This window comes from Anguilla anguilla, chromosome 2 (genome assembly GCF_013347855.1).
Source record: "Anguilla anguilla isolate fAngAng1 chromosome 2, fAngAng1.pri, whole genome shotgun sequence".
NCBI lineage: Eukaryota > Metazoa > Chordata > Actinopteri > Anguilliformes > Anguillidae > Anguilla > Anguilla anguilla.
In genome coordinates this window covers 20,800,959-20,827,875 of record NC_049202.1, presented here as the reverse complement: position 1 = coordinate 20,827,875, position 26,917 = coordinate 20,800,959, and the positions used below count along the sequence as shown (strand labels likewise).

The 26,917-nt window shown below is 41.8% G+C and overlaps 1 protein-coding gene across 22 annotated transcripts in view; it reads left to right on the top strand.

Annotated features, from left to right (window-relative positions):
* Window positions 1-26,917, top strand: part of nrxn1a (neurexin 1a) — a 253,804-nt gene that overhangs the window by 27,269 nt on the left and 199,618 nt on the right. For 10 of the 22 annotated variants that reach the window (XM_035405901.1, XM_035405902.1, XM_035405894.1 and 7 more), the window contains exons 3-5: window positions 315-332; window positions 2,842-2,871; window positions 3,711-3,722. The exons of 5 other annotated variants lie outside the window; for them this stretch is intronic. In XM_035405901.1, coding sequence (XP_035261792.1) covers window positions 315-332; window positions 2,842-2,871; window positions 3,711-3,722 — 60 coding nt within the window. The remainder of the gene's footprint in view (window positions 1-314; window positions 333-2,841; window positions 2,872-3,710; window positions 3,723-26,917) is intronic. 7 more of the 22 variants (XM_035405900.1, XM_035405891.1, XM_035405889.1 and 4 more) reach the window with 3 other exon arrangements.

Genomic DNA, 26,917 nt, shown 5'->3' with positions numbered 1-26,917 from the left:
TTTAATTTCCCTACACTTCACAAAGGAGGACGAACAGTCCGGCGCACGACATTCTGCACACACACGGCAGAGACACGAGGGACGCGGGAGTCGGGGAGGACGTCGGGTAAACGTTCGGCGACCGCCGCGGAGACGCCACTGCCGTCTCTCCCATCATCCGTCCCACTTGCTCGGGGAAGGGTAACGGGGCACTTTTGCACGTGTCCTCTATCGCCCCCTGCATGGTGGCGTCCTGCAGCTGCATGCGGCTAAATAAATATCTCCTTCTCTCTCCTCCCCCCTCCCTCCCCGCACCGCCTCGGCCGCACTCACAGAAGACTTCTACGTCGGAGGTGGGTACTCTTCTTTTATCTTCCTCTCCTCCTCAGTTTTTTAGTCCTTTCTTTTTTTGTTGCTTCCCCCCCACCCCCCCTTTTCCTCATTCCTTAAACATGGTTTTACGGGTAAAATGAATAACCTTGACTTGTGTGACTGTGGGTCCATCGGTCTCAACACGGTGAGTGCATTTTTGTGCTTAATTGTTTGGCTGTTTTTCTGTATTTTTCTGTATTCTGTCTGTTTTGGGGTCTTGGGAGTATCATGCACCTGTTGGTATTCTACTAAGCTACACCAGACGCTACACCTGGAAAGCCAGACATATGAATTGGCTCAATGGATTACATTCCAATACTTTTAGTAGCATCTATTTTACTCCGTTTAAAGGGGACTGTACAGTAGGTGCATTATAAACATATTTTTGTACCATTATTTAAAGATTCAAAAGCAGAGGCTGAGGAATAACACCCCTGGAAGCCCCATAGGGCGTAGTTGGCAGGGATTCAGTCGAGCCCCTGAAGTCTGCTTGTTTAAGTGGACTGTGGGGGCTCTGTGCAAGCTCTGTGCCAGCCATACTTGTGCACTGCTATATTAACAGAGGCAGCGGCATGACATCACACCTTCCGTCAGAGAGCGTGTCCTTGTCTGCTCTCTCCCCCATGGATTGTAGAGGTTGTATTAAAAAGGATAAAATAAAGAGAATAAACCATTTGTATAATTACAATATCCACTCGGTCGGTTAAGAATTGCCTCTAGAGATTTTTTGATAGTTGTGATATTTCTCTGAATGTGTGATATTTTCCACCAAATGTCAGAACTATTCTGTGCTTCTGTGATTAATTTGCAGAGGTTAGTCTTAGCGGCTGCTTCTACTCACATGTTCTAGGCTGCTATTACCACAGAAGGCAGGAATTAAGAAAGAAGTGGTTTGAAAGTGTGGTCTGGCTAAAGGTGTTTGCGTCTGGGCCTCCCTCTACCATCAGTACAGTGTGTGAAAAACGTGGCGGCGAATGGTTCGCTAGCTCTGTAGAGTGAGCTGTAGTGAGCTGTCTCCGGAGCATCATGTAGGCGCGGCTTTACCCACAAATACGTAGGTAACATGTTGTGATACACTGAGACCAATATGCTGTGACATAACTCATCACACATATGGCATTCCAGGTATGTCACGACAGGTATGTATTGTGTTATGACAAAATTAACTGATTGGAGTCAGGGCAAGTGTTGGGACCTGGCCCTGAAAAAGAGTAGTGTTCTGGCTTTTTAAAGTGGTGTAGGCCCAAACAAATTGTATGGAAGGGTTTTCATTCCACTGACATTTTCAGTAATTCACATAATTTCAAAATTCTATAAATATATAACCATCATAGAACTAAACAAGACAACCCCATTGGCATCTATACTGAACCATTTTTGAACATTTTTTTAAATTGGAGTTTGTAGCTGTGAGGTGCCATTTCAAATGAGCTCTTTCACTGATGTATAAACATATGCATATTGAGCATTAGTGAAATGTTTTTTGAATTGGGAACATTTCACAAATTCCTTTGTGTTCTGAGACTGGGGTAAGTGCCACTAACACAGGGTGTCTGAGAGACCCTTTGGAATTTTGAAAAACACAGGTAATACTCCGGGGCTGCCGCTGTGAAATTGTATGCCGCGTATTTCACCAGCTCTCCAGACCGTGACATTTTTATAAAGGGGCAGAGCTCAAAGTTTTATGATACAAATGAGGAGGAAAAAAACAACTAAAGCAAATAAAAAACGGCCCCTTGCGACTGTGGCCGAGCAAAGCCACAAATAGTGTTCTGCGGTTTCAAAGAGGCGATTTGTGTAGCATGAAGCCGTTTCAGAGCACAGGGAAGAGAGGGGCATGGTTGTTTATAGTTTTTGTCTGAGCGCTTCTTTGAAATGTAAACCAAGCCTTACGGATGAATGGAAAAACAACCCGATTCTGCCCCTCGCCCATGGCCCTTGCTGTTATAAAAGCAATTATGAGTGCAATTATTAATATGGAAAATGTGCAGTACTGTCAGCGTATGAGTAGTCAAGATTAATTTGATGTTCTCTGCTGTCTTATACTGTAGTGTAACTCAGTAAGTACGGATGTAGTGTGTGTTGAACTGGGGGGTTTGGACATGCGAGAGACTTGAGAGTGAGGAAGAAAATATCTCCCACTTTTGAACAGCCATTAAAAAGTTAAAAGAAGCTAACAAATCTAAAACAAGCCTCTGTTTTAGTCTCTTACGTAAGTGTAACAGAGAAAGCATTACAACCACTCGGTTGAGAAAATGCTTTTTCAATTACCCTTTTGTTACCCGCCCTCTCCTTCCAGCTCTGCCCTACCCCACCCTGAACCCCGCCCACCCACCCAGCCCCGTTCCTCCCCTCCCCACCTCCCCACCCAGCCCCACTCCCCCCATTGCGACAGCCATCCACAGCGAAAGGGATGCCTGCATCTCAGTGGGATCAACCCTTCCCATAATCCCGTTCTCTGTGCTGACTGTGCTCTTGTTTCCCTTCAAGGTCTGGCGCACCTGATGATGGGCGATCAAGGTATGGGCTCTGTCTCTCTTTTCTTTCCACTCTTTTTGCCTCCATCTCCTCCCCCACCCTGCCCCGCCCCACCCAGCCTTGCCCCGCCCTGCCATGCTCCATCTTGCTCCATTTTTCATTCTCTCTCTGGCGGGACTCTTCGGCCTGGCGCTGGCTTTGGGCTTGATGCAGTAAATGGTTTGGTTTGTTGGTTTGTTTGGATCGACCATTTGTTTTGTCACCTTTTTCTTTTCCTTTCTCCCGGATTGGCTGTCTTGATTAATTTTATTGTTTTGTTTCTGTTGGTTTCTGTTCTCTTCGCCCATCCAACCTTCCTCCCTTGTTTGTCAGTCTGTCTTTCATTTACACCTTGAATAAAAAAGGGTACCCAGAGATGTTTTTTTTTTCTGTTTGATTCGTGCCTGACAGAGACCTGCCATCCATTTAGCGCTTTGTTTGTTAGTCTGGCTATGTGCGAAATTACACTGCAAAGGGCATTGCATGGCTGTGACTTAAATAAAACAAAATATGGACCAAAAGCAAAAACGACCATGCTGTTGCATTCTGGGAGCTGGAGTTCCACTGTGTGCACATGTTCCTATGTTCTCATGCCAACTTGGTCAAGCATCCCAGTATGCAACAGGACAAGAAGTTGCCCCTTGTGTACCTGCCCAACCTGTTTTCCAACTGAGCTTACACCCTTTCCTGCTGTTTGCGCTCAGTTCTCCCATCATGCCTCTCTGTTCCTCTTCCGGCATTTGGCACACAACCCCAACTCTTATTGGTCTCTCTCTCCTCCCCTTATCCTCGCCTCTCTGTCTGGACACCTTCATCATGGAACCATTTGTTCAATTTCATAGGTAAAAGTAAAGGTACTCCCATGTTTTACTTCTAAATTAATGCACACACTTTGATATGATTTCTCCTGTGTACATATAAGCACAAACACGCAGAAACAGGCTTTTTACTTGCAAATATTATCATATTTTTGTGTGTGGATGTATAATATCATGGTGCATGTTAAATGGATGTGTGCTGCTGAAGGTAGGTACTTCTTTACTCTTGGTGCTTGGTCTAGCTCGAGATTTGGGGGTTCTGGGTCTGGGCCAATACAATTGGTTATGGGTCCTGGTCTGGCTCTGGGTCCTGGTCTAAGTCTGGATCCAGATCTGGGTCTTGGGCCGTATCTGGTTCTGGATCCATGTCCCTGTCTGGAACTAAGTCAAGTTCTGGATCTGGCTTTGGGTCTGCATCTGGGTCTGGATCATGGACACGGCCAAGGGGGGTCGGGGGGTGCATTGTGTTGCTCGATACATTAAATCATAAGTGGCGCCTGAGGATCAACCCCCAACCCCACGCCCCTGGTGGCTCGAGAGGACAGCGTGGCTCCTTTGGCTGGTAACCGCCTGTTTTCCATTCAAGGTAATGGCTATGCATGGGGGCTGAGGGATGGGGCTGCTTCACAACACTGCGTAGGAGTCCTCCTACTCCATCTCTCTCCACGCTTGGAAGGTGCGGGTTTGGGATGGAGTGGGTGGGGTTTAAGTGGTCCGCATGTTTTGACTCTCCCTCAGTAAGCAGCCCATTCAGTTATACGAATCAGCACCACAGACACTCTGAGAGAGGCCCAGAAAAATGAATAAAATAAAAGTGGTCTCAAGACAATTGCAATTATTAATTGTTTAAGGAGATTACAGTCAACAGGAAGGTACAGTCAAAAGATGTGGACTCTTTGCTTAAGTAAAATTACCTTTTTTGTGATTTAGCACTGGAAAACTTGAATTATATGTTGGTTGCATTGATGCCTTAAACATTAATTTACATAAGACTCAATTCCACTTTTAAAATACAGCAAACTGCATTGAAATATGTGAAATGCATCCTCTGTTACAAGGTTAAAATACAGAATTTAATAACTGCCAGTTCGTGAATTCAAGAATTCCAGTGTCGTCCCTGATAAACTGCTTCAGCATTTTTATTTATTCATGTTTGAGGAAACTGAACGCTCTGAATGGCAAAAATAAATCTGCACTGCTGTTGTTTATTAATATCTCCTTTGGTTTGCTGCATATAAAGCAGCTTACTGTTTGTTTCCAGGTAAGATTGTCACGTGACATCACTGTAACATCACTGTGACATCACTTTTCCATGACATATCCAATCCTGCAAAAAACATGATTCACATGTTGCTGTTACACACTGATATGGGGATGACTGGAGCTTAGCATCACAAACATTATTTCGATTCCTGTGTAATCTGTACCTGCCCAAACCAGGTAAGGACACTGTAATTCTGTAATGATAATATCCTACATGCATGATCGTTCTTCTCCTTGTTTTGAATTTCATTGTATTTAAAAGCTAGTTATATGTACATAGTAGAATATCTGAATACAGTAATCAGCAATATGATAACATTATTATTATTATTATTATTATTATTATTATTATTATTATTGTTATTTGTTATTGTTATTATTATAATTACTTAACTAGGCACATACATGTGTAACAGGCATATTTATGTACAGAATGTATTTATTATTTTAATTAATGGTATGGGGGAAAAGACAAGCTGTCACCTGCCTCACAGGTAAGTGCTGTTTACTCATTTTTGGTCGTCTCTGCTTTGGTCCAGAAGCAAGGAGAAGATTAGCGTGCTGGGTACTCTGGGTAGAGTTGCTAAAATAGCTTTTTATTAAAAAAGAAAAAAGTAAGAAAACTCCATTCATTTCATTCGCTGCTGTGTTTTTTGGGTGGACTCACTGACCGAATGTCATGGCAACAGTAACCATGTCACCTCAATGAGTAAAGACAGGGAAGGCACAGAGCCTTGTAGCAGCCCTGTTTCAGCTTGTATTTCTCAGGTTTATATTCTGTTGCAGTGGGATTCTGTCATCTCTGTAGTAGCGCAGTATATTACACGCCTAAACGTATCACATCAAATCTCCACCTTGCCCACTATTTCACTGAATTTCAGAGACCTTTCAGTGCTGTGCAAGGTCCCTCAGACCAAGAATAACTGTTTCTCTGCATTTGTGCAGGGTTATCATTAGGATTCATATTCCCTGATACACTCCCCAAATTTTGAAAAGCAAGGTATTTATTTTTTGAAAAAAAAAAAAAGGTTTTTGACTAAGGCAGTGGTAACCAACTCTGTTCCTGGAGATCTACTGTCCTCTGGGTTTTCACTCCAACCCGAACAAAGCACATCTCATTAAACAGCTAGACATCCTTGTTGAGCAGCTAATTAGTAGTCAGTTGTGTAAAATTATGGTTAAAGTGAAAACCTACAGGATGGCAGATCTCTGGGAACTGGGATGGCACTGGATTAGGAAGTTGATGTTCAAGATAGAATTCATGCTCTTAAAATTGGGTTAGTGGTCACATTTAGCTACAAATATTTTGTGTTGCAAGTGTGGTTGAAAGAGTAGATCCTAGAGCACCGATCATACAAGGGATACTGAGGCAATTTTATATTGCCTACTGCGTTAATGTCAATTTGGGGGAATGCAAATTTGAAAGGGTTAGAAAAGTAACTGAGTTGGTGTTATAGGTAAGTATGGGAGCCTATGAGGCAGTAGTATACTGTCTTTGTGAACACTTTCTTCACATTACATTGTTCCTGTAACTTTGTATGCTAGCTCTTCCACATGCTAGCTTGTTCCTGGACACTACCCCCTGTGGGAAGTGTTTAATTCTGTGCAGTTTGATGTAGGGAAGTGTTATGATGACGTGACAGATGTGTAATGCTGTGGTGTTAACTGCGGGACATGATGTAGGGAGATGTAATGCTGTAGGTTATAGGGCAGTGATATAAGGCAGTAATAAATTGGTGAGGGATGTCATACGGGGAAGTTATTTAATGATGTGGGATGTGATTTAAGGATGTGATGTAATCATGAGGGATGTGACACCGGGAGGTGAGGTAATGATGTGGGATGAGATACAGGGATGGGATGTAATGCTGAAGGATATGCTATAGGGAGGTGATGTAATTCTGCTACCATTAGATGTGATGGACATCGATGAAAAACGAGGCTGTATAATGAATTCTATTATTGAATGAATTCTATTATTGAACAGACACATAAATCTGCCTAATTTAAGATATAATTTAGACCTGAAATAATTCAGCTGTATTAATGGGTGAGGGTGAAGTAATAAATATTAAAATATTATATTATGAACAAAATGGTTGTATTTAAAAACATTCCAAAATATATATTAACACACACGCACGCACATGCACGCGTGTGTTAAATGGATTTTATTAGACAAGGAACAGAGGAAAAATGCATTCACGTGTTTGTGGATATGCATGTACCAGTTTGTAGGTATGGACTATGTGTATTTGCTGCAGCTTTTTACGGATAATACAAGAATTCCAGCTGTTTGTCACATAATTAGCCTCTGTGCCTAATTGCTGTTATCACAAACAAGTGTCTTGTGTAGCTAAAAGTGCCTTCCGGCAGTGAGAAGAGTGTGGATTTCAGGGATGAACAGTGCTGTTGCCAAATTAGAATACATTTAAGTGTAATTGCCTTTTCTTGCACAGAAATGACCCCTTTTATTATTCCTAGTAAATCCGCGGGAACACACTGCTGGCGCCTATTAGCTGAACTGCACTGGCAAGCAGAATTTCACAGTTTTCACCATGTCTCTAATTCTGCCCAGCACTGCCTCTGTCGTGACCCTAAGGGTGTCAGGAATCAGCATGAAAAGATTTTTTCGATCCGTAGGTGACAAATGGCATTCCCGATCGCGTGGATGCGGCTCTGCGGCGCTGTAACATAGGCCGCTGTTCCACCGCGGCACTGCGGGAACGTCGCCGTTCACGTCGTGCCGGGTCAGTTACGGCTGCTTTTCCCCATGAATCTGGATTGACGTTTGGGCTCCTTGTCGGGGACTTAAGGGAAAAGACACCCCAAAACTGCCATCACTCTCTGTCACAAATGACCTTAATCAGGAAAATCCTGATGTAGCCTGCCAATCAATAGCAATTTAAAGGTCTCTTCTGAGGAAGCTGAACCTCAGAGCCCTCTGTAATTTCGTCAGAAATGAGGAGCGACCCCTTGAATGACTCCAACTGTGAGGCCACAATGACCTTTCAGTGTCACACTACAGTACCGGCAACTCACAGTGACCCTTCAAGTTAACACAGAAAAAAATATATATGTTTTTTAGTGGATAAGATAATATCATTAAGCCACTCTTCGTAGGCATGAAAAAATACGTTGCAAAATGAAAAAATGTCATTTTCATTCAAGAAATGCATTTTAATGTCATTTGTTTTTTACTCTTTTAGATTCATTTATTTTTCACAAGTATCTTTATTTTTACCTCTCCCTCTCTCAGAGGAATTTGGCAGCTTATAGCCCTGCGTTGGTTACAGTGAGAGCTTGGCCACTGGCACACAGACAGGCTCTTGAATTGAAGGAGGATCAGAAGGCAGAGCAGCGAGGAAAATTCTTATCTCACTCAGTGCTGCCCTGCTTCTTAAAACTCAAGCCAATCTCTTTTCAGTGTATGCGCCCCTCACCTTCCAGCTCCCGCTCTTCATTTTCTGCAAACTCGCCACTTGTTCCCTTGCACTTGAGTCCAGCTGAAAGGCACTTTTCGCTAGAGTGAGAAAGCAAGCTGGCCCCGAGCTTGCCGTCCGGCACGAGCTGGTGCTGCTTAGCAGGAAAGCGGCTTTGGGAAAAACATTTAAAGAAAAAAAAACGCAAATTAAAGTAAGCAGAAATGAGCTTGGGAGGGCGACACCAGCCTCTGTATCTCCAAGACAACAGAAGAGGCTAGCTCTATCACACTGCTTCTCACCAGATATATTTAGCATCCCATTTTTTCAGGGTGATGAAATTTAATTAAAATCATCAGAGAGCACAGGACTGTGACTGTACGACACACTTCACATGAATGATACGAGGGAGTAGAGATCAGACATTTTCATCAGTGTTTTGGCTTTTCGTTTAGAAAATTAGTATTTCCGTATTTGCATTAGTGTGGTAAACGGATAAAGGTCCAAATGAGGTGAAGCCTATTAGTGTTCTTCGACATCGGCAGCAAGAGGTTTGATTTTTAATTGGCTGAAGGTCAGTTTCTTCAGTATGGTTTGTCCTTTATGACAAGATGCTGTGGATCGGGTCAGAAGGACTTCATTGAATATACTGTTAAATCCGGTTTTAAACAGGAACATGGGTAGAGTTGGAGAGTGTAACTCGTGGAGGCGGTTTGACTAAAATTGGGTGGCGGGACGGCTGTCATTAGAGACCATGTTCAATGTGGGGAGACCCCAGGGCCCAACTCCGCCTACCCCCACCCCCCTTACCATATAGAAATGGGAATTGCTGAAAGTATGCATTGATGTGATGCTTGGGATCCTTCCTGATACCAGTGCTTTGGTATTCAGTACCCACATTGAAATAAATTAGGGGGAAAAGAAAACAAAGGTGGTTGCTGCTAATGCAGTTACCAACAATTATTTAGGCCAGATAATGAGATTAAATGTTGATGCAATTATGTGGTTCTAATTTAATATTTTTGTGCTGAGGTGCTGAACCAGAAGTGATGTCCTGATTGCTGCATTTTTAATTTGGGTCATTTCAAAGTGGCCTAGCATTGGTTTGATTTTAAGCACATTAGCTGGAATCTAAGTGCATTTCAACTGACATACAGTGCCCCAGAAATGATACCTTGCTCTGGTGAGATCAGCCAGGGATGACATTATCAATATTGTAACATGAGTACTGTTCAATAAATTTTGTACACAGCTTTGTATCATTCAAGAAAGCCACTGAGCATATTAAAGGTCATAAATATTCTGTAATTATATTAAAACCACTATCGGCACAAAAGGGAGGTACGATGAGATTTTTTTTTCCACCGCTGTGCTGGTTAGATCGTGCTCATTCACAGTGCTTTGCTTGAGTGCGCTCTTACATTGGACCCCACTCCATTTCTTTTCTCAGGGTGCTTTCACCATCCTTTATCTTTGCCCCTCATCTGTCTGTGATTGACCGTTCAGGCATGAAAAAGGCAAAAACAGATCTGAAATGAAGATTCACAATTCTGTTAGAAAGGGCTTTTTCTGAGGCTGTGTTCAGCGAGAGTATGTGTGTGTGTGTGTGTGTGTGTGTGTGTGTGTGTGTGTGTGTGTGTGTGTGTGTGTGTGTGTGTGTGTGTGTGTGTGTGTGTGTGTGTTTGTGTGTGTAGGTGTGTGTGTGTGTTTGTGTGTGTGTGTGTGTGTGTGTGTGTGTTTGTGTGTGTGTGTGTGTGTGTGTGTGTGTGGGTGTGTGTGTGTGTGTGTGTGTGTGTGTGTGTGTGTGTTTGTGTGTGTGTGTGTTTGTGTGTAGGTGAGTGTGTGTAATGCAAACATATCTGCGTATTTCTCTGGTTGTATGTCTGTTGGTAGAGCTCTGTAATGGTGAATATTTGTGGACATATAAACTGTATGTGTGTTCCCCTACTGAAACAGCAGATCGCCCGTAATTGTTCACAGCTGGTTGGAGTGCTGGAAAATTTGCGCCTTACTCTGATTCTGTATTCTAAAATGACATATGGAACCATACTAACTTAGGCCATTTAGTACTTCTACTACTACTACTACTACTATTACTACTACTACTACTACCACTACTACTACTACTACTACTACTAATAATAATAATCATAATAATAATAATAATTCAAAAGGGTGCAGTGTAATTGTTAGTTCCTGCTAAGCTTTTTTCCTGTCCAACATCTTGGCCAGCACTGCAAATGTGGCATTGGAGTCAATACAGATAAAGAAAAGATTTGTAGGAGGCATATGCAGTTGAAAAGATAAAAAGCACAAGAGGGTTGCTTCTATTTAACAGTCCGCGGTAAACATGTTTGGTATGTTTATTGACTGGGTGGAAGCCAGCTCTGTTCTCTGTGACTTATGGCTTTATTTTACAAACCCTCACATGCACACCAGCTACGCTGTAAAGCATTCCACTTTGCTCATCCAGCACGTTATGTCATGCCTAATACAGCATGCTGTCTGACTGTGTAAATTCCAACAGCATAAAGTAATAAAGCAGAATACATGCTCTATATCATGCTACTTTATATTGTGATTGAATATGCAGTGAACCAACGGCTTTGTAGACGTAACAGTGTTTTCAAGTGCATGTGTAGATATCAACAACATGGGGTAAATGGCATATACATTAGAGAACGTTATCTCTTAGGGGCATGGGAGACGGTAGCTCATGTGCAATACATTTAACTCATTAAATCCCTGGTCCTCCAGCTATTATTTTAGGTTAGGACACAACAAGGAAGGAAGAAAAAGCTAGCACTTGCGATTAGCAATAAAATGCTTTTATTTTAATTTTTCGTATACTTGCTTGTTAATTACGTGTTTGTTAAAAGGATGCATTCCAGCATGTGCTCATCTGTCTTCAGGAGCACAAGTGAATATGATGTAAATAAAATGCAATGCACAATTTTACTTCTGACGTCAAATGTTCATCGGTACATATAGCAGCTATCTTTCATGTAATCAAACAGTTACTGAAATTCATCCTAAATGCACAATTTGCAGTTAAATTACACAAGTTAGCAACTACACATATTTCAACTCTATTGTCATACAGCATATTTGGATTATGTATTTAGTCATGCAGGCCACAGCAGAATGCTGTTATTGTGTCTCCCATTGCACCCTGGCTTACCAATGGCCCCCACGATCACCTTTGCATTTGTAATAACAATTACTTACATTGGAATTCATTTCAAGGTTGTGTTTCCTGGCAACAGAACTAAATCAACTAAAGGATGTCGGAATGACATTAGGTTGTTAGCCGTGTTGTTGCCTAATTTGTATATCGAGCCTGGGAAGGTGATTCCAGTGCTTGTTGACAGCGAGCTGCCATGAAAATATACTCATTATTGACTCAGTTAAATGTGGCCCTTGGTTGTGCCTCCTGCTTGTTATGCTGCAGGTGCTGTTTTGCAATATAACTGAAGCTTCTGGGCTCAAGTTACTACGATGATAAACCCATATCCTTCAGGCGTTCACACTCAATTTACTGAGAGGTCCCGAAATTGAAGAAAGGACATAATTTTAAATAACGTACGCTTGCCTCATGAGAATTGCTTCCACCCCGTGTTGACAGAAGCAAAAAAAAAATATATAACATATGCACTATCCATTAGAGAGAGAGAGAGAGAGAGAGAGAGAGAGAGAGAGAGAGATAGAGAGAATAGTGGAAGAAGGCAAATAAATACCTCATTAAAAGTAGGCCTAACGAGATTACGTGTAAACAATAAACATAAGATTTGGCAGGCAAGCTGATTTGTTTCTAAAATCAGTTGTTTGTTTTTGATAATGTAACCAAATGGGAGGGATTAAATTGCAAAAGCAGAATAAGAATATACGCCTTTCTCTTGAATGAAGCATATTATCTTAAAATATTATGTTGCTGACAGTAATGGATAATGATACTGTATTATTGTTATAAAGCAGTTGACATACACTGTATGACATATGAGAACTTAAAATTAGTCTCACGCATTCTCAAAAAACAGATAAACCTGAAAATTTCCTTTACATTTATTTTTATTTGAAAGGCCCATTATAAGTGTCTTTTCTATAGGTTACACAATGTTTTTAGACTGGGATTTAATCTGAGAATGCCTGTTCAACACTAAATTTAAATAAATATAATGTTTGACTTCACAAACACAGTTGTGTTGGGGAGTTCAGCAATTTTTAAAAAAATTAACAAAAGGTCCTCCTTTGACTCTGTTCTATGCGTGTTTAGCAGTAGTCTGCAGTGTGAAAAGAAGCAGCTGGTGCTTCAGAGAACCGTGGATGCCAACACTGTCCCGAATCTGCAGTAGGGTTCAGCTGCAGATGATTGGTCATTCCAAATTGGGGTTGGAATTGGATTATCTGCATAAATAAATAAACAACCTTACCAAACCATAATTGCAAAGACAATAAAGTGATTGAATCCAGATGATGGTAGTCTCTGAAGAAAAATCATGTCGTTGAATATTGAAATAGATGCTGTGGCTAGTCCATAAACCACATTTTATTTAATTTTGCGGAAGATTCCGGAACTCCCAAGCCCCACAGTTGCAGCCTCACTCTGCTGCCCATCACTCATGAGGAGAAATCAACGGCAGAGTCCTTTTTTCCTCATCCTGCACTAAGATTAATACCTTAATGGAAAGTAACGGTAGGCTAAATGGTTAAAAATAGGAGAAGGAAAGGGTAAAACAAAATGGCAGATCAATGAAGGATGGACGCTGCCTCCTCTGAGAGGAGAGGAAGGAGGTCTGGCCTCTAATCGATCCCTCTGATTGATGACAGAGACACATCTCAGGGTTCTGAAAAAAAAAAGCGGGAGAGCTAGCTGGGGGGAGACGAGGGATATCACCAAGGCATCAGCTGGCAGGCAGCGCCATTTTTTTAAAAAGCATTTCAGTTTCCGTGTGTGGTTCACATGAAGTCATTTTTCCTCGCTGCAGACATACTAAAAAATAAATAAGAAAATAAAACACCGCCCCCATCTTTGTAGCATTACAGGCTTGTTCGTTTTTTCGTTTCACTGAGCCGCCATGTTGAGCATGCTCTCTGTGTCATTATTCCGCGGTCAATATATCAAAACCAAATTTCTTGGATGTGACTTCCACAGGGCCGGTTCTAGGCATAGGCAACAAGGGTGGCCATACGTCTGGGTGGGCACCAAATGGAAAATAGGAATAAAAATCCATGTCCTGCATCCATGATAGTCAGCTGCCACCACCCCTGGTTGGCCCTCACTTTCGACCGTTCCTCCCCCCACAATTGCTGTCACCCACCCGCTCCACACCCCTCAGTCTCCCCCCCCCCCCCACCCCACCCCTACACCTATCTGCAGTCTTGCCTAGGGTGGCAGAAAGGCTTGAGCTATCCTGTGTTCCCATATGGCAAAACAACTGACAAGGCTCACGCAAAGGCTTAATATCTCACACATTCTCCCACTGAAATGCCATGCGTCGCATAGCAATAGCATTTCTGTGCGCAAAAACTAGGGCTGACGTCACCTTCCATTTTTAAAATATGTATGAGAATTGTGCATTACATTCTTTTTATTTGTATTTTCTCCAAGGTCGGTGCGTTCCCAAGGATGCATGAATGCAGTATGTTTGACGCATATCTCATGATTCATTAAGCGCGTGTTTTCCCAAACCATCCCGGCTTTGCCATATGTGGTGTTCAGTCAAGCAAAAGGCTTAAAAATAGCAATTCTGTGGGTTCCCTGGTGGGGTGTGTCTCTAATCAGTTTATATTCCTCTGGCTAGAAAGATTATTAAGTGTATGTAAAGAGGTGGATATACAGTCAGATGCATAGATTACAGAATACATTATTCGATATATAGAGATAGGTAGACAGATTGTTATAGCAGATAATGTTTTCTTTAAAAATGTTTGATCCCAAAGCTTTTTTATACATATTACCCATAATTCATGCCTTCAGATATGCGTGTCTTTAGGTCGTGGCATTGAAATAGAGAAATGAGCAGACAGATCGTTTGACAGAGAGATAGACGGATTGAAGCACAGATAGAAAGATGGATGTATAGATAGATGCTTAATTAAAATTCATCTCTCTGCTATTTGGGTGCAGCCCCTTTGTCACAGACTTCATGAAGGCCAAGTGCATGCTTTGAAAATGAAGCATGCTGGGAAGAGGTGATGACCTCCCTGCCCCCCATGGGAAGATGAACGGAGCGGTTTCAAATTGCATGTGACCTGGCCAATCCGTGGAGGTCGATGGCAATTTGTCTCTGGAGAATCATTATTTTCCAGGCACACCTGCATAATGATTGTGCTTTTTATTTGATTATTTTGAAAAGTTTTATTTTTTACAGATTGAAATCTGTGTTGATTACTGCTGACATGCTTATTTATTTTAATGAACATAGGAAGTCATATAATACTGACATAGATCATAGATTATTTTTAATTATATTTTTCTGCAGGACATATTGTAAAACAATAGTCCCAGAGCCACTTTCTGTTCTGTTGCTAATGACCGATTTGTTTCGTTTTTGTAAAGTTATTGCTTCATTTAAACTGGTTCTTCAGCAGCCTATTATTTGCTGTGAGTTTTCATTTTCAGGATAGTTCTGAAATGTGGCAAAACGTGACAAATGTTATGTGTCTGGCGAGACAGATGCCAGGGAGAGGTGTAGGTAGAAAAAAACTGCATGGAACAAACTTTTATTCAAGGTTGCAGTGTGGTATGTTTTGGTGTATTTGTAATTTTTACCATGAAATATTCACATGTTGGAAAAATATTAATAAACCTTAAATACTCCCAGCATGCTTTATGCGCAGGCATGAACCCCACCGTAATGTCCAGCACAGCCAATTAAGCACTTGCCCCCATCACAATATAGTAACCAACTATTAACCTCCACAGATCGCCAGTTGGCCACATAAATAGTCGCTTGCGTCTTTAATCATGGGCAAGTATCTACTTACCGCCATGGGCCATGGGGAGATGAATCATCCCTCCATCGCAGGTTAAAGGTGTCATAAATCATGCGGTGAAAAAATGCGACAATATCGATCTGAATAATTTGCACTCGTTCTGTTACAGAAGACCCGCCGAGATTGTGACCCAATAAATCATGTTGAAAACGCGCTGCTGGATGCAGGAAAACTCCGCCCGTTCAGGGTGAATTCTGGCACTCGACAGAAACAGTGCCGGGGAATGTGGCAGAGAACTGCAGCTGCATCTCAGCATATTTACCCCCCCCCCAAAAAAAAAAAAAAAAAAAAAAAAAAAAAAACAATATGCTTAAAACTGAATATTTGTTAGATCCTTTGTTCTACTAATGCACTTCGGTAGATGATCATTGTGAATATTACGTTCCACAGTACTTATAAAATCTGTATTTATTCTCAGATTACCTGTACTTAGGCATGTGCAAAATATACAGTAATTCTTTAGCATGACCGACACATTCAGATGTTGGTGGCTGGATGGACATTGCCTAGGATCAAAGGCAATCGGCAATAAGGTTCAGCATAAGACCTTAGACAGTTTGGACAAGATGGAACAAGGTGTTTGGGGAGCAACTTGACAAGATTTGAGAACCAATAGTAGCTATAAACTTTCAGAAGGACAATTTGTTTTTTTACTATTTCTTTCGCTCATTCTCTTGCAAAGAGAGAGAGAGAGAGAGCGAGCGAGAGAGAGAGAGAGAGAGAGAGAGAGATAGAGTGAACAGTTTGGAGGCAACCCTTTGGGACCCTACCTTTTTTGGGCTGGGGGAAGATTTTTACCCCTTTTTATTCACAAATTTCCACTTCTGGCACTTGCGCTCCTATAACAACTGTTTGAGATTAGTGACAAAGACATGCAATTTAGAGGCAGCTCTAGGAAAGACTGCCGTACCAAAACTATCTCTGGTGACCGCAAGTAACCTATAGACATCTAGACGATCACGACAGGGGGCACTGACAAAGTGGAAACTCAGGGAGGCATTGCAAACTCAAGTCTATTGCATCCTTCGGGGATGAAGCCAGCCGTGTCCCACTGCGAACTCCTGGACGCAGTCGGCTAATGACATAGCGAGAGGAGTGACACGCTGTCATCTGGCCCAGAGGGATCAGCTCCTCTGGGTGGGAATGCATTTTAGTGAACACCCTCCCCTATTACAGTGCGTGTCTGTGGGCAGGCGGGCGTCAGCGGCTTGATGCCCAGCCTTCCCATTTGCAGCAGGTGTGGGTACAATCTTCAGTACCTAAAATGGGGGAGGCTACCATACTGTACATTGATGCTAGTTGTGCTGAGTGGGGAAGATCCATACAGAACTGTTCAGCAGAAAGTGTGAATCCAGAGTACAGTACATGAAATGAGAAACTGCCACAGCCAATTAAAACTATTTCAAAACTCTCCACGTCCACTAATCGGATTATAGGGAGCATATACCAGAAAAGTTAAGATTTCTGAATGCTTTCTCAGAGACTGAGCAAGTGGAATCAAAACAACCTAATTTGGGACAGCATGGGCCAGGAAAGGAGGTTTCTAGTCATCAAGAAGGGGTTCATCCTGCCTGACTTCTCAATAGCAACTCCTCTGGGTGACAGGGTGTCTGCAATTTGCCTGTGCCAGCCGCATCAGCTGCACAGTTCTCCAGGTCAGCTGGTGGATATTCAGAGTGAAAAGAAGCACCAGCTTTCCTTCCTCTCAGAGGAAGCAAATGCTAGAGAACCTAAAATGAAACTGAAATAAATTAGAAACAAGTTCTAGAGATGGGGTTTTGGATGCTCCCTTTTGCCCTCTCTTTCTCTCTGTGACACGGGGGGTCAACAGCGGAGGAGCGGTGTTGAGTGGGAGTGCTCGGACTGTGACCTCAGTGTGAAAGCATACGTGCTGCCTAGATGTGGGAGGAACAAGAGCAGGCTTCGTTGCCTGGATCACTGTGAGTAGTGAGGTCAGAGGTCATTGAGAGCTCCCCACCCCCAGACTGAGGTGTCCTCATTGTCCATGGCTGAATCCCTTATACAATCTACAAGTTAATAACAAAAAGTACACGCTGTTTTTTTAGCATTTGGCACCATATCTTCAGAAATGTGAGATAAACTCAGATGGAGTACATATAGTATTCTGAGTAAATTTGATTCCTCTTTGACTCTGTATCAGTGTTAAATTAACGCTAAGCATTGTACTGTGTGATGAAAGGAGCTTTGAAATAAGAGCCTGCATTAAAGAGAATATATTGACATTTTTTGATAAAGCAGTACAATTTACAGGACTGGAATGTCTAATGTGATATTTAATTGAGAACAGCACAGGCTCGACTGTGGGGTCTGAAACTAGCAATAGACCCTAGTCCAGCTAATGGAGCCAAGGTGCAGAGATCTCACAACAATATGATCACTCTTCACATGGCCTAAATGCTTTGAGTGAAACTCACAGCTGCAGAATGAAAATTATATTCACAAAATAAAACTGAAAATGGAAAATAAAAAGTAAAAAAAAAGATAATTAAGATAATAATGGGTTAAAATACTGTGGGGAATAAACACAAAAGAGACAATTATCCTTATCTATTCACAGAGAAAAAGAAAAACAAAATCATTGAGACCAGCTCCATAAGTGATACATTTTAGGCCTTTATCAGTGGGGAAAAAAATGTTTCTAATTTATTTTTTAAGAGCTCTGCATATTCATTTTATGTTATTTTCAGACCGTTAATGGAATTACAGGGAAATGATTGCTTTCCCATTGTTGATAAGTTTCAGAATGAACACCTGCATCCATCCCGTGGTTGTTGTTGCACGGATGAGTGAATTCTTTTCCTTAATTAAGCAGTTCAGATTTGCTTCACTCAAATGTTTTACTGTGTTCTTGTGGTTTCTATAAACACCCAAGGAGCCTCTAATTGTAATGCAGTCTGAGCATTTTGTATGATTCAAAGGACAGTCTCATAAGCTGCTGTGCAGTTGTTCACATTTTAAATGAAACAGGCAATGCCACTCAGTAAAGGCACTCTAAGTAGGTAAGTAGGTGCTGTTTAATTCTGATAAACTTTGTAACTGCACTGGAGTGTAACTTGTAATTATGTTACTGCATTTCTGTGAAAGGTTAAGGGCCTGCTGTAGGGTGAGATCTCGATGGTTGTTGGCAGCAGGGTTAGGAGTAAGGAATACATGTTCTGCAGTGATTAAATTGTAACAAGCCATAGACACATAATTATAATTCTGCTTGGTATAGTGTTTTGCAGTACATTTCCTCAGATACTCAGCTATCTTGAGAAAATTTTTATTTTTTGCTGTGGTCTTTGATGTGTCATTACTGTATTTGGTTGGATGGGTTTCTGAAGTTCAATTTAACTGGGTGAGCTTTAGGAAGGCTTCAAACCTTTGTGTCTATTCAGACATCTAGAATATGTATTTTACCCAGTTCTGTTGCTCTATGTGCCTTAGTCTTGGAGCAGAAATCTTCTCTGTGATATATGAATTTTTTTATTTTTTTCCCGGAAAATTTTAGTCGTCATTCTCTCCTCAGATGTTGATTAAATGTGATATGCCAATTTGTCATTCCAGATGCATCCAATTTCTACAGCGTTCTTCCTCATTTGAGAATGGCTCACACTAGCATTTGCTTCCTCTGAGAGGAAGGAAAGCTGGTGCTTCTTTTCACTCTGAATATCCACCAGCTGACCTGGAGAACTGTGCAGCTGATGCGGCTGGCACAGGCATATCGCAGACACCCTGTCACCCAAAGGAGTTGCCATTCAGAAGTCAGGCATGATGAACCCCTTCTTGATGACTAGAAACCTCCTTTCCTGGCCCATGCTGTCCCAAATTAGGTAGTTCTGATTCCACTTGCTCAGTCACTGATAAATCGCCCCAGAAATCTTGGTTAACTTTTCTGGTATTGGCCTCCTGTAATCTGATTGGTGAACGTGGAAAGTTTTAAAATAGATTTGGTTGGCGGTGGTGGTTCCTCAATTTATGTACTCACCTGAGACTGAGTTCACCCTTTCCCCTGAGGAGTACTTCTGTATAGATCTTTCCCTCTTAGCACTGCTAACATTAATGGATAATAACCTTCTGCTTTGGTAATATGGAGATTTCAGATGTTTTTGAAGCAATAGTTGCACATGCTTGCAGTTGAAAACTGTCATTTCAAAGCTGCATGCCATTCTTGCATGCCTGTCAAAGGGATAAATTTGACCTTGTCAAGCATGTACTGGAGTATGTAGTTTGTTAACAAATGAATATCCAGTAATGCCCACAGAATACAATCATTGTGTACATGCCCTTTAATATCTATTATGGAGGTACACATTTTTCAATTGCAAGTACAGATTAAATTATAGGAAATGGGCAGTTTTGCATTGTTTTAGGATGACCAGAGACATTTGTGTCTAATGGAGAAACTAGAGAAAAGGGTTGCAGAAACTAGTGTTTCTCCAGACCACTCTCAATAAAGTTCAAAGTCTCATTTTATTAAATAGTTGATGTTCTTTCTTCTGGCTAGCTAAGCAATTCTACCACATTTTCATGCATAAAAAGGTTAAGGTAGCTGGATATTTATGGGCTTAACATTTGTCGCTAGTGTGCACATCATTTATTGAAGGAACAGATATTTGTAATTGCCAACAGTGATTGAGTCCCGCCTACATTAGACCAGGCATTGTACCTGACCATTGTTTTATTAGCAAAGCACTTCTATGATGTTTGTGGGCTATACCACATTGGAGAGAAAAGTTGGTCATGCTCATACATGAGTCTGAAAGGGAGGCAACCAATTAGGCTTTGCTCTGCAGGAATCTTGGCCACAATCGGCTCTGGCACAGTCAGAAATTGATCAAAACTGTAGGGTGCATTGCCCTTTATATGCACACACTATTTGTCATGATACTGTGCCTTATTTTGGTGTCCAACTATTGTTGGATTGTTATGGTTTTTTAAGCAACTGATACAAACATTTTGTGTAAGGCCATCCCTGTTGTACAGTATTTTACAAATGTATATGAAGTTAGTTGCAATGTGGGGCTGTCACGATAAATTTCATTCCCCTACAAATTTCATCCCCCTATTCACTTCCAGGGTTACGTTTCCAGTTATGTTCCCTTAATGCGTAAGTTAGCGTCAACTTGACTGCCTTGCATGCGTGGTTTCCAAGCGTTCTCTGCTGGTTGCTAACGACAGTGAGCGATCGCTAGCTAGCTAGGAAGAGAAGCTTTTATAAAAGTCTAAGAGAAGCTTTTGCTAGCTAGTGATCTGCCTTGCTGGCTATCTATGTATTTCTCTTGCTAGCTAGCTAGCGATCTATGAATCTTGTTAGAGAGAGAGATATTTTTAAATATTAATTATTGTACTCACTGTTTCACCTAATTTACACACGCCATTACACAAGCTAAGATACAGAAATACCACACACATAGACACACACAAATTTGTATTCTGTTCATATGTTTATTGTTTGTTGTACTCATGTTTTTACAATATGTGTATATATATATATATATATATATATACGTCATGCCAATAAAGCTTATTTGAATTTGAATCTTCGGACAGAGAGATCTGACCAATCGGCGCAATGTAACGGCACAACGTAACCCCGGAAGTGAATAGGGGGGATGAAATTTGATGTGACAGGGCCTCTTGGCGTGTATGTGTGTGTGTGTGTGCAGTTGTGTGGACATACTACACACTTTGCAGTAATTATCTAAATATCGTTCCTTCAGTAACAGTAGATGACACCAGTGTTCAGATTCTACAGAGTTGTCTGTCCCTATCAGCAATCAAAATCATAAGAAAATAGATTAACAATGCAAAACACAGTATATGTTAACTATTGGTATGATGCATGTAGCTACCGGTATCATGAGCAGACAGTCAGCTGAGTCATTTACTCTATTGCACATAACTGTGCTACACTAATACTTCCAAACTTGCATACTGCACCCCTGAACACAGAAATGCCGGTGCTGCGACTAAGATATTCATTGTATAAAAATGCTTTTGCCTGCATATATAACTGTAGCTATTGGTTTTGTGATTTAACTGTTATAACCTGCTGCTATGGTTACATTTACTTTTATTTCAGGATTTCCTAGCCGACAATTAGATACAATTAGATTACTGTGCCTACACACAAATATAATGCATGGCTGTCTACCAAACAGAACTGAGTATTTATCCAAGCTGTGGTATATTATGTCATTATCCTTTTTCTGAGGCTAAGAAGACTTGGTGAGGTACAGTAGAAGCCACTAAGTCAAAAATAATCTTGGAGGACAGACTAAAAGATGCAATGTCTTAAAAATGTACTGTGTCTTCTAATGTACTCAAAAGGAACTGGCAGCAAGGGTAAAGAGGTGAAAAATGCCCCAATGTTTTACACTCTTTGTTCTGGTTAATATAGTCTAGAAGCTGGCTTTGTCATGACAGATCATTGCCGGATGAGATTTCATTGGACTGGCAGGCTGAAGTGGGGTTTGTTTTGTTTAATTTGTATATCCCAAAACTCAGCTCGGAGATATGCCACGTTATAAATGCAGGCTCCTGTTTTATGTAGTGAAACGGGAATAGGGAACATTGATTCTTTAAGTCGTGCTAATATGAGCTCTCCTGCTGATTGCTTTTAGTGCTGCTGCGCTTGAGCAGTGCGTGCTGTCAAAAACGAATGCCTTGTGCGAGATGTGTGCCCTCCTCAAATTGGAAATATGGAAATATGTCAGGATAAGGGCTCTTGAGTCCCACTGGAAAACAAAACTCTCTGAACTGTTTGGGGCTCCATTTTAAACTGGCCAAGGAGGACAACTCTTGATTAACATGGACTTCAACGCTCAGTGACTTTTTTCAAAGTAACGGCTCAAAGCGTAACCTCTACCAGTGGAATTTTGACATAATTTCGCTCTAAAAGAAAACTCTGAAACTCTGCAGACGAGGACGTGAACTGCCTGCCTTGCAAAGCTTCGAAGTCATTGCCTTTCATCATATTTCCGTTTAAGTTCTTGACACGTGGGGCAATATTAAAATGTCTCATTTGTGGGGGCCAATTCCTCAGCTGTGCTTGGCTAATGTCCCACTGCTTGATATTAGAAAACTTGGTGAATGAACATTGCTTTATGTTTGTGAGCCAGTGAGCAGTTTGTCCATATCCTCGTGCATTTGAGTAATTCTTATTCAGATATTTACTCTTATTGAGACACTTTTCTCTGATTGTGTTGCCCATTATCTTATGATTAGTATTTATGAGAGAAACATGTAGCATAACGAGACCAATTTGTGCCATTGGAAATATAAATGTATATAGATTATTATAATCAAATACCAGATGAACTAATCTGCTGTTATGAGACAAAAAAAAATACTGTAACACAGTTAGTTAAAGTAATGCAGTATTAGCTGGTAGTGTACAAACACATAAATTATAAAAAAAGGTTAACTTATGGTCCGAATTGCAAGTGTTATCTTTTGTGACGAGGCAGGAGTGATTAAAACTAGCTTTGATTTTTAAGAGGGATTGGTTACAGTGTTTTGTGGAGGCTGAAACAACAGCCTGAAGAACATCAATAAAAACAAACGGCATGTGTCGGAACTCAAAGTAGTTATTTCAGGAGCGTGGTGCATTTTTACAGTTCTGTTCTTTGAGTCTCTGCTCATTCGTGTGAATTTATTTGATTGAGCAGCTGTGGGAAACATTATGTCTCATAAAGTGTGGGTGTGAGCCTCATTGTAAACTCTTTGTAGCGCGCAACACTAAGTGTCCTGTTCATTATCGAGCGCTGGTCTCCAAATGCTTGTGCCAACCTCAGCCCCCCGCCCGGCAGGGCCAATGAGCTCTGCCATTTACAAAATCCAGCCTGCTGATAGGACATCATCGTTAAGGCACAGCACTTTGGTGGAACCCCCTGGCACTGCCGTTGCCCATGCTGACGGGACCTTCGAATATGAGTCTACGCAGGCCAGGGTCCTCATGCACCACCAGTCGACGCCACTCTTATGGGTTGCACAGGGAGTGCAGGTTAGGGAAAATTTGGCTCCTTGTGGAAGTCAAGTGGTTCCACTCCCTGCCTGTTTCTGAAAGCGTTTGTTCCTTTGTCTCTGATTGGTCTGTAATGGATGCACATGGGCAGGAACAGAGGGAAGTAAGTAAATAAATAAACGCACAGTAAAATATTCAGTGTTACAGAGTACATATGGTCCAAACTTGTACTCTGTAAGAGTTTAATTATCACTGGACTTTTAACTGTGAATAAATAAATAAATAAATTAAAGTGGACTGGGATACGTCCTGGAGTCTCTGTCAGACAGGGACATCAAAAGTGTGTCTACGGTCTCTGAAACAGACAGGAAACTGGAGCAGCAGCAGGGGGGGTGCAGGGGAGGGAGACATGGCGGTGGAGTTTTTATCGCGTTATCGCTGATTTCACATTGTGTAGCATACTGAATACATATTATCATTATGTGTTAATTACCACATTTCATTATTATGAGTTTTCACCTTTAAAGATTGCTCATATATTCTTATCATTTAGCTCCTTCTAGTTGAGGTGAGCACGGCTGACTTTCTATTAGGATCACAATGCCTGCAGGTTGTGATTAGCAAACACAGGCACGCGCTCTGGGACGCGGCATGTGCTGCGAAACTCTGCAGGAGACGTTCCCCGCATGGCCCACACCTCCGAGTTTAAGGCTCGTATCGCAGCGTGACAAAAAAAAATTAAATACAATTACAGAATCTGCCAGTCCCCACCCATGAATGCTTGGGGGAAGTGGGCAGAGAGGTTTTGCATGTCTGGCAGGACTTTTAACTGAATGAGTGCGCAACAAATGACCATTACTGAACTTTTTCCACTAATATCATTTTGTGAATAGCTTATGAATATCATTGGTCAACTTCTGGAATGTGGAATATATTTATGCAACACATTTCACATATTTATGCATTTTGAATGTCGCTTTCGGGTTCAGAACCCCTAGCTTGTGTGAGCGCATGTGTATGTGTTCATGTTTGCATTTGATTGTGTGTGTGTGTGTGTGTGTGTGTGTGTGTGTATTCATTTAGGTAGGGGATTTAGGTAGGGGAATGGCTGCAGTATTTCTTTGTTGTGGTATTCATTGTGGTTGATTTAATAGTTTGCCTGTATAATGACTGGTACACTAGGTAATCTGTGTAATGATTGATCGAGTATTTGTTTCATAATGCCCAGGCTTTTTCAGAGGTTCACCCAGATGGGCCAGGTGCTATCTGTAGCTATCTGTATACATCTGTAACACTTTATAGGTTCATGCACTGAATGTAAATATTAACGCTTCTTAATAGAGGCAGAACTTCGGCACCATTCATGCTCTTTTGAGTGTATGGCCATTCACACCCTTTGAAGTGCCTGCCATTTTCAGCTAAAGCCCCTCCCGTAGATCCAAAATTCAATCTCAACAAAGAAGAGAGGTGTCAGAGGGAGTGGGGTTTCATCACGCTTCTACGGGAAGAGTCACAGCAGAGTGGGGTTGGCATATATCTCCTCATACCTGTCTCCAAACTTATTGGAGTTGGCTGCTCATGAATTCCAAAAGGGCACCAAAACCATTTATGGCACTGCTCCACCATTTAACACATACCACTAGATACCTAATAACTCTGCCATCTTCATAACTCTCCAGGTCTCCTAAAAATGAGGGGCCTGTTTGTGAAGTTAGTTTTTTTTTTTAAAGGACACTAGTTTTCTTATCAAATTGATATCTATAAGCTTTATCTCTGCAGCAAGCTGTAAACTAATGGTGCTGTCAGCTGAGTCACATCATCCATAATTCCTCCTGCCTTTTTTTCTCTAAACAGTTGTTGCAGTCTGACTGACCTTGGGAGGGGGGTTAGAGTTGAGGGGGATAAATAAGTGTAATTAATTTGTTGCCGGGTGGCAGAGAGGAACAACGATAGCAGCATATGGTTCATCATTGAAGCTGCAGATTAGACTGTGAATGAGGAGGAGGAGGAGGAGGAAGGATGGAGAAAGAAGAAGAGAGGGGTCATGGAAAATGTAGGGGTGAGCCAACAGGAGTTGTGTCACCAGGATATGCGGAGAAATTAACCTTTCCTCTGCGTACTATCTTCTGTAGAAAATTAAACAAATACAACTGCACAAATAAACAGCATAGATATTATAAATAGTAATAAGATATTATGCATGGTGCTTTTATGGGATTGCATGGCACATACAAGTGGTGTGGCATTAATATTAAAAGATGAGGAAGACGATCAAAGGAAAATAGTAAACTCTGCACCTTTCAGTGCCCCTTCAGTGTAAACGGAGGCAGTGAGCTCCAATCCTTCGCGTAGTGACAGATGATCTTGAAATCTGTTCTCAGCCGCTTGTTTGTTTGAAACGTTGCGCCGCGATGTAGCCTACGCGATCGGTGGTTGCTAGGTGACCTCAGGGTCCTCATTAGCGACGTTCGCTCCTCGTGGTGGGCTTGCCAGGTGCCGGCGCGGATACGTGATGGTTTTGTCGAGGAAACAGTCTCGAGATGCCGAGAGGCGCGGCGTAGAAGCGACGGTAATTAAGAGAGAACAAAAAGCAAAAAGCGAGTCACTTAACGGCGACATTATCATCAAAGACGTCCTGCGGCGTATAAGCTTTGCCTCCACGCTGTTTTTTACTGTTCACAAAAACAAGAAGACGGCAACCTGCTTGACTGATGCGATGCTAAACTGGCTGTGTCCTGACTGCAGTGTGTCTTGAATACTTACTGCGTGACGCGATGCTAAGAGGCGCTCCGCTGCGCTCAGGGAAGCAGTGTGGAGCGCTGGTCAGTGTAGTTCAGCAGTCAGAAAGCTGCTGTGGACAGCGGTCAGTGGTCAGTCAAAGCAATAGTGTGGAATTCTGTCAGAAGTGGTTAAAAAGTGCTCAGCACAGTTGTTACCAAATGTCTTTGCATGGAGAGATGTGAGGTACATCCAGTACTGAAGAGTCGATGAATGGTCACATGTCTGTGTAATGGGTGGTGGTCTGGTTGAGGGAAGAGGTGTGAGGGGAGCAAAGGTTGTGGTAATGTGTATCGGTTACAGTAGCCCCATGCATTGTGGTTCCCACCCACCGCATTTTTCAGAAGTCTCCCATTCCAGTCCCCTTCATTAGCTCAGATCTTCTGCTTTTATGGCTGCTCATGAAAATTAAGGCCCTAAGTTACACATTTATTAGTTGCCATGGGAACATTAGATGTGCCAATGTGGAGGAATCGCTTTAGCAAAATTTCCATTTTAATGGGTAATTCAGATCCCTTTTCCAGATGAGGTGTGTGTGCGTGCGTGTGTGTGTGTATGTGTGGCCATGCTTGTGTGTGTGTGAGTGTGTGTGTGTGGTTGTGTGTGTGCGCGCATGTGTGTCCATGTATATGTGTGTGTCCTTGCTTGTGATGATTGCCTAATTGCCTGTTCTCATTACTAACCATTATTGTGTTCCTTATTATGTCCTTGTATGTGTGTAATCTTGTGCAAGTGCATGTGTGTGTGTGCATGCACACACTAGTATTTGTGCAGTGATTTCCCATACTTCACATAATATCTTT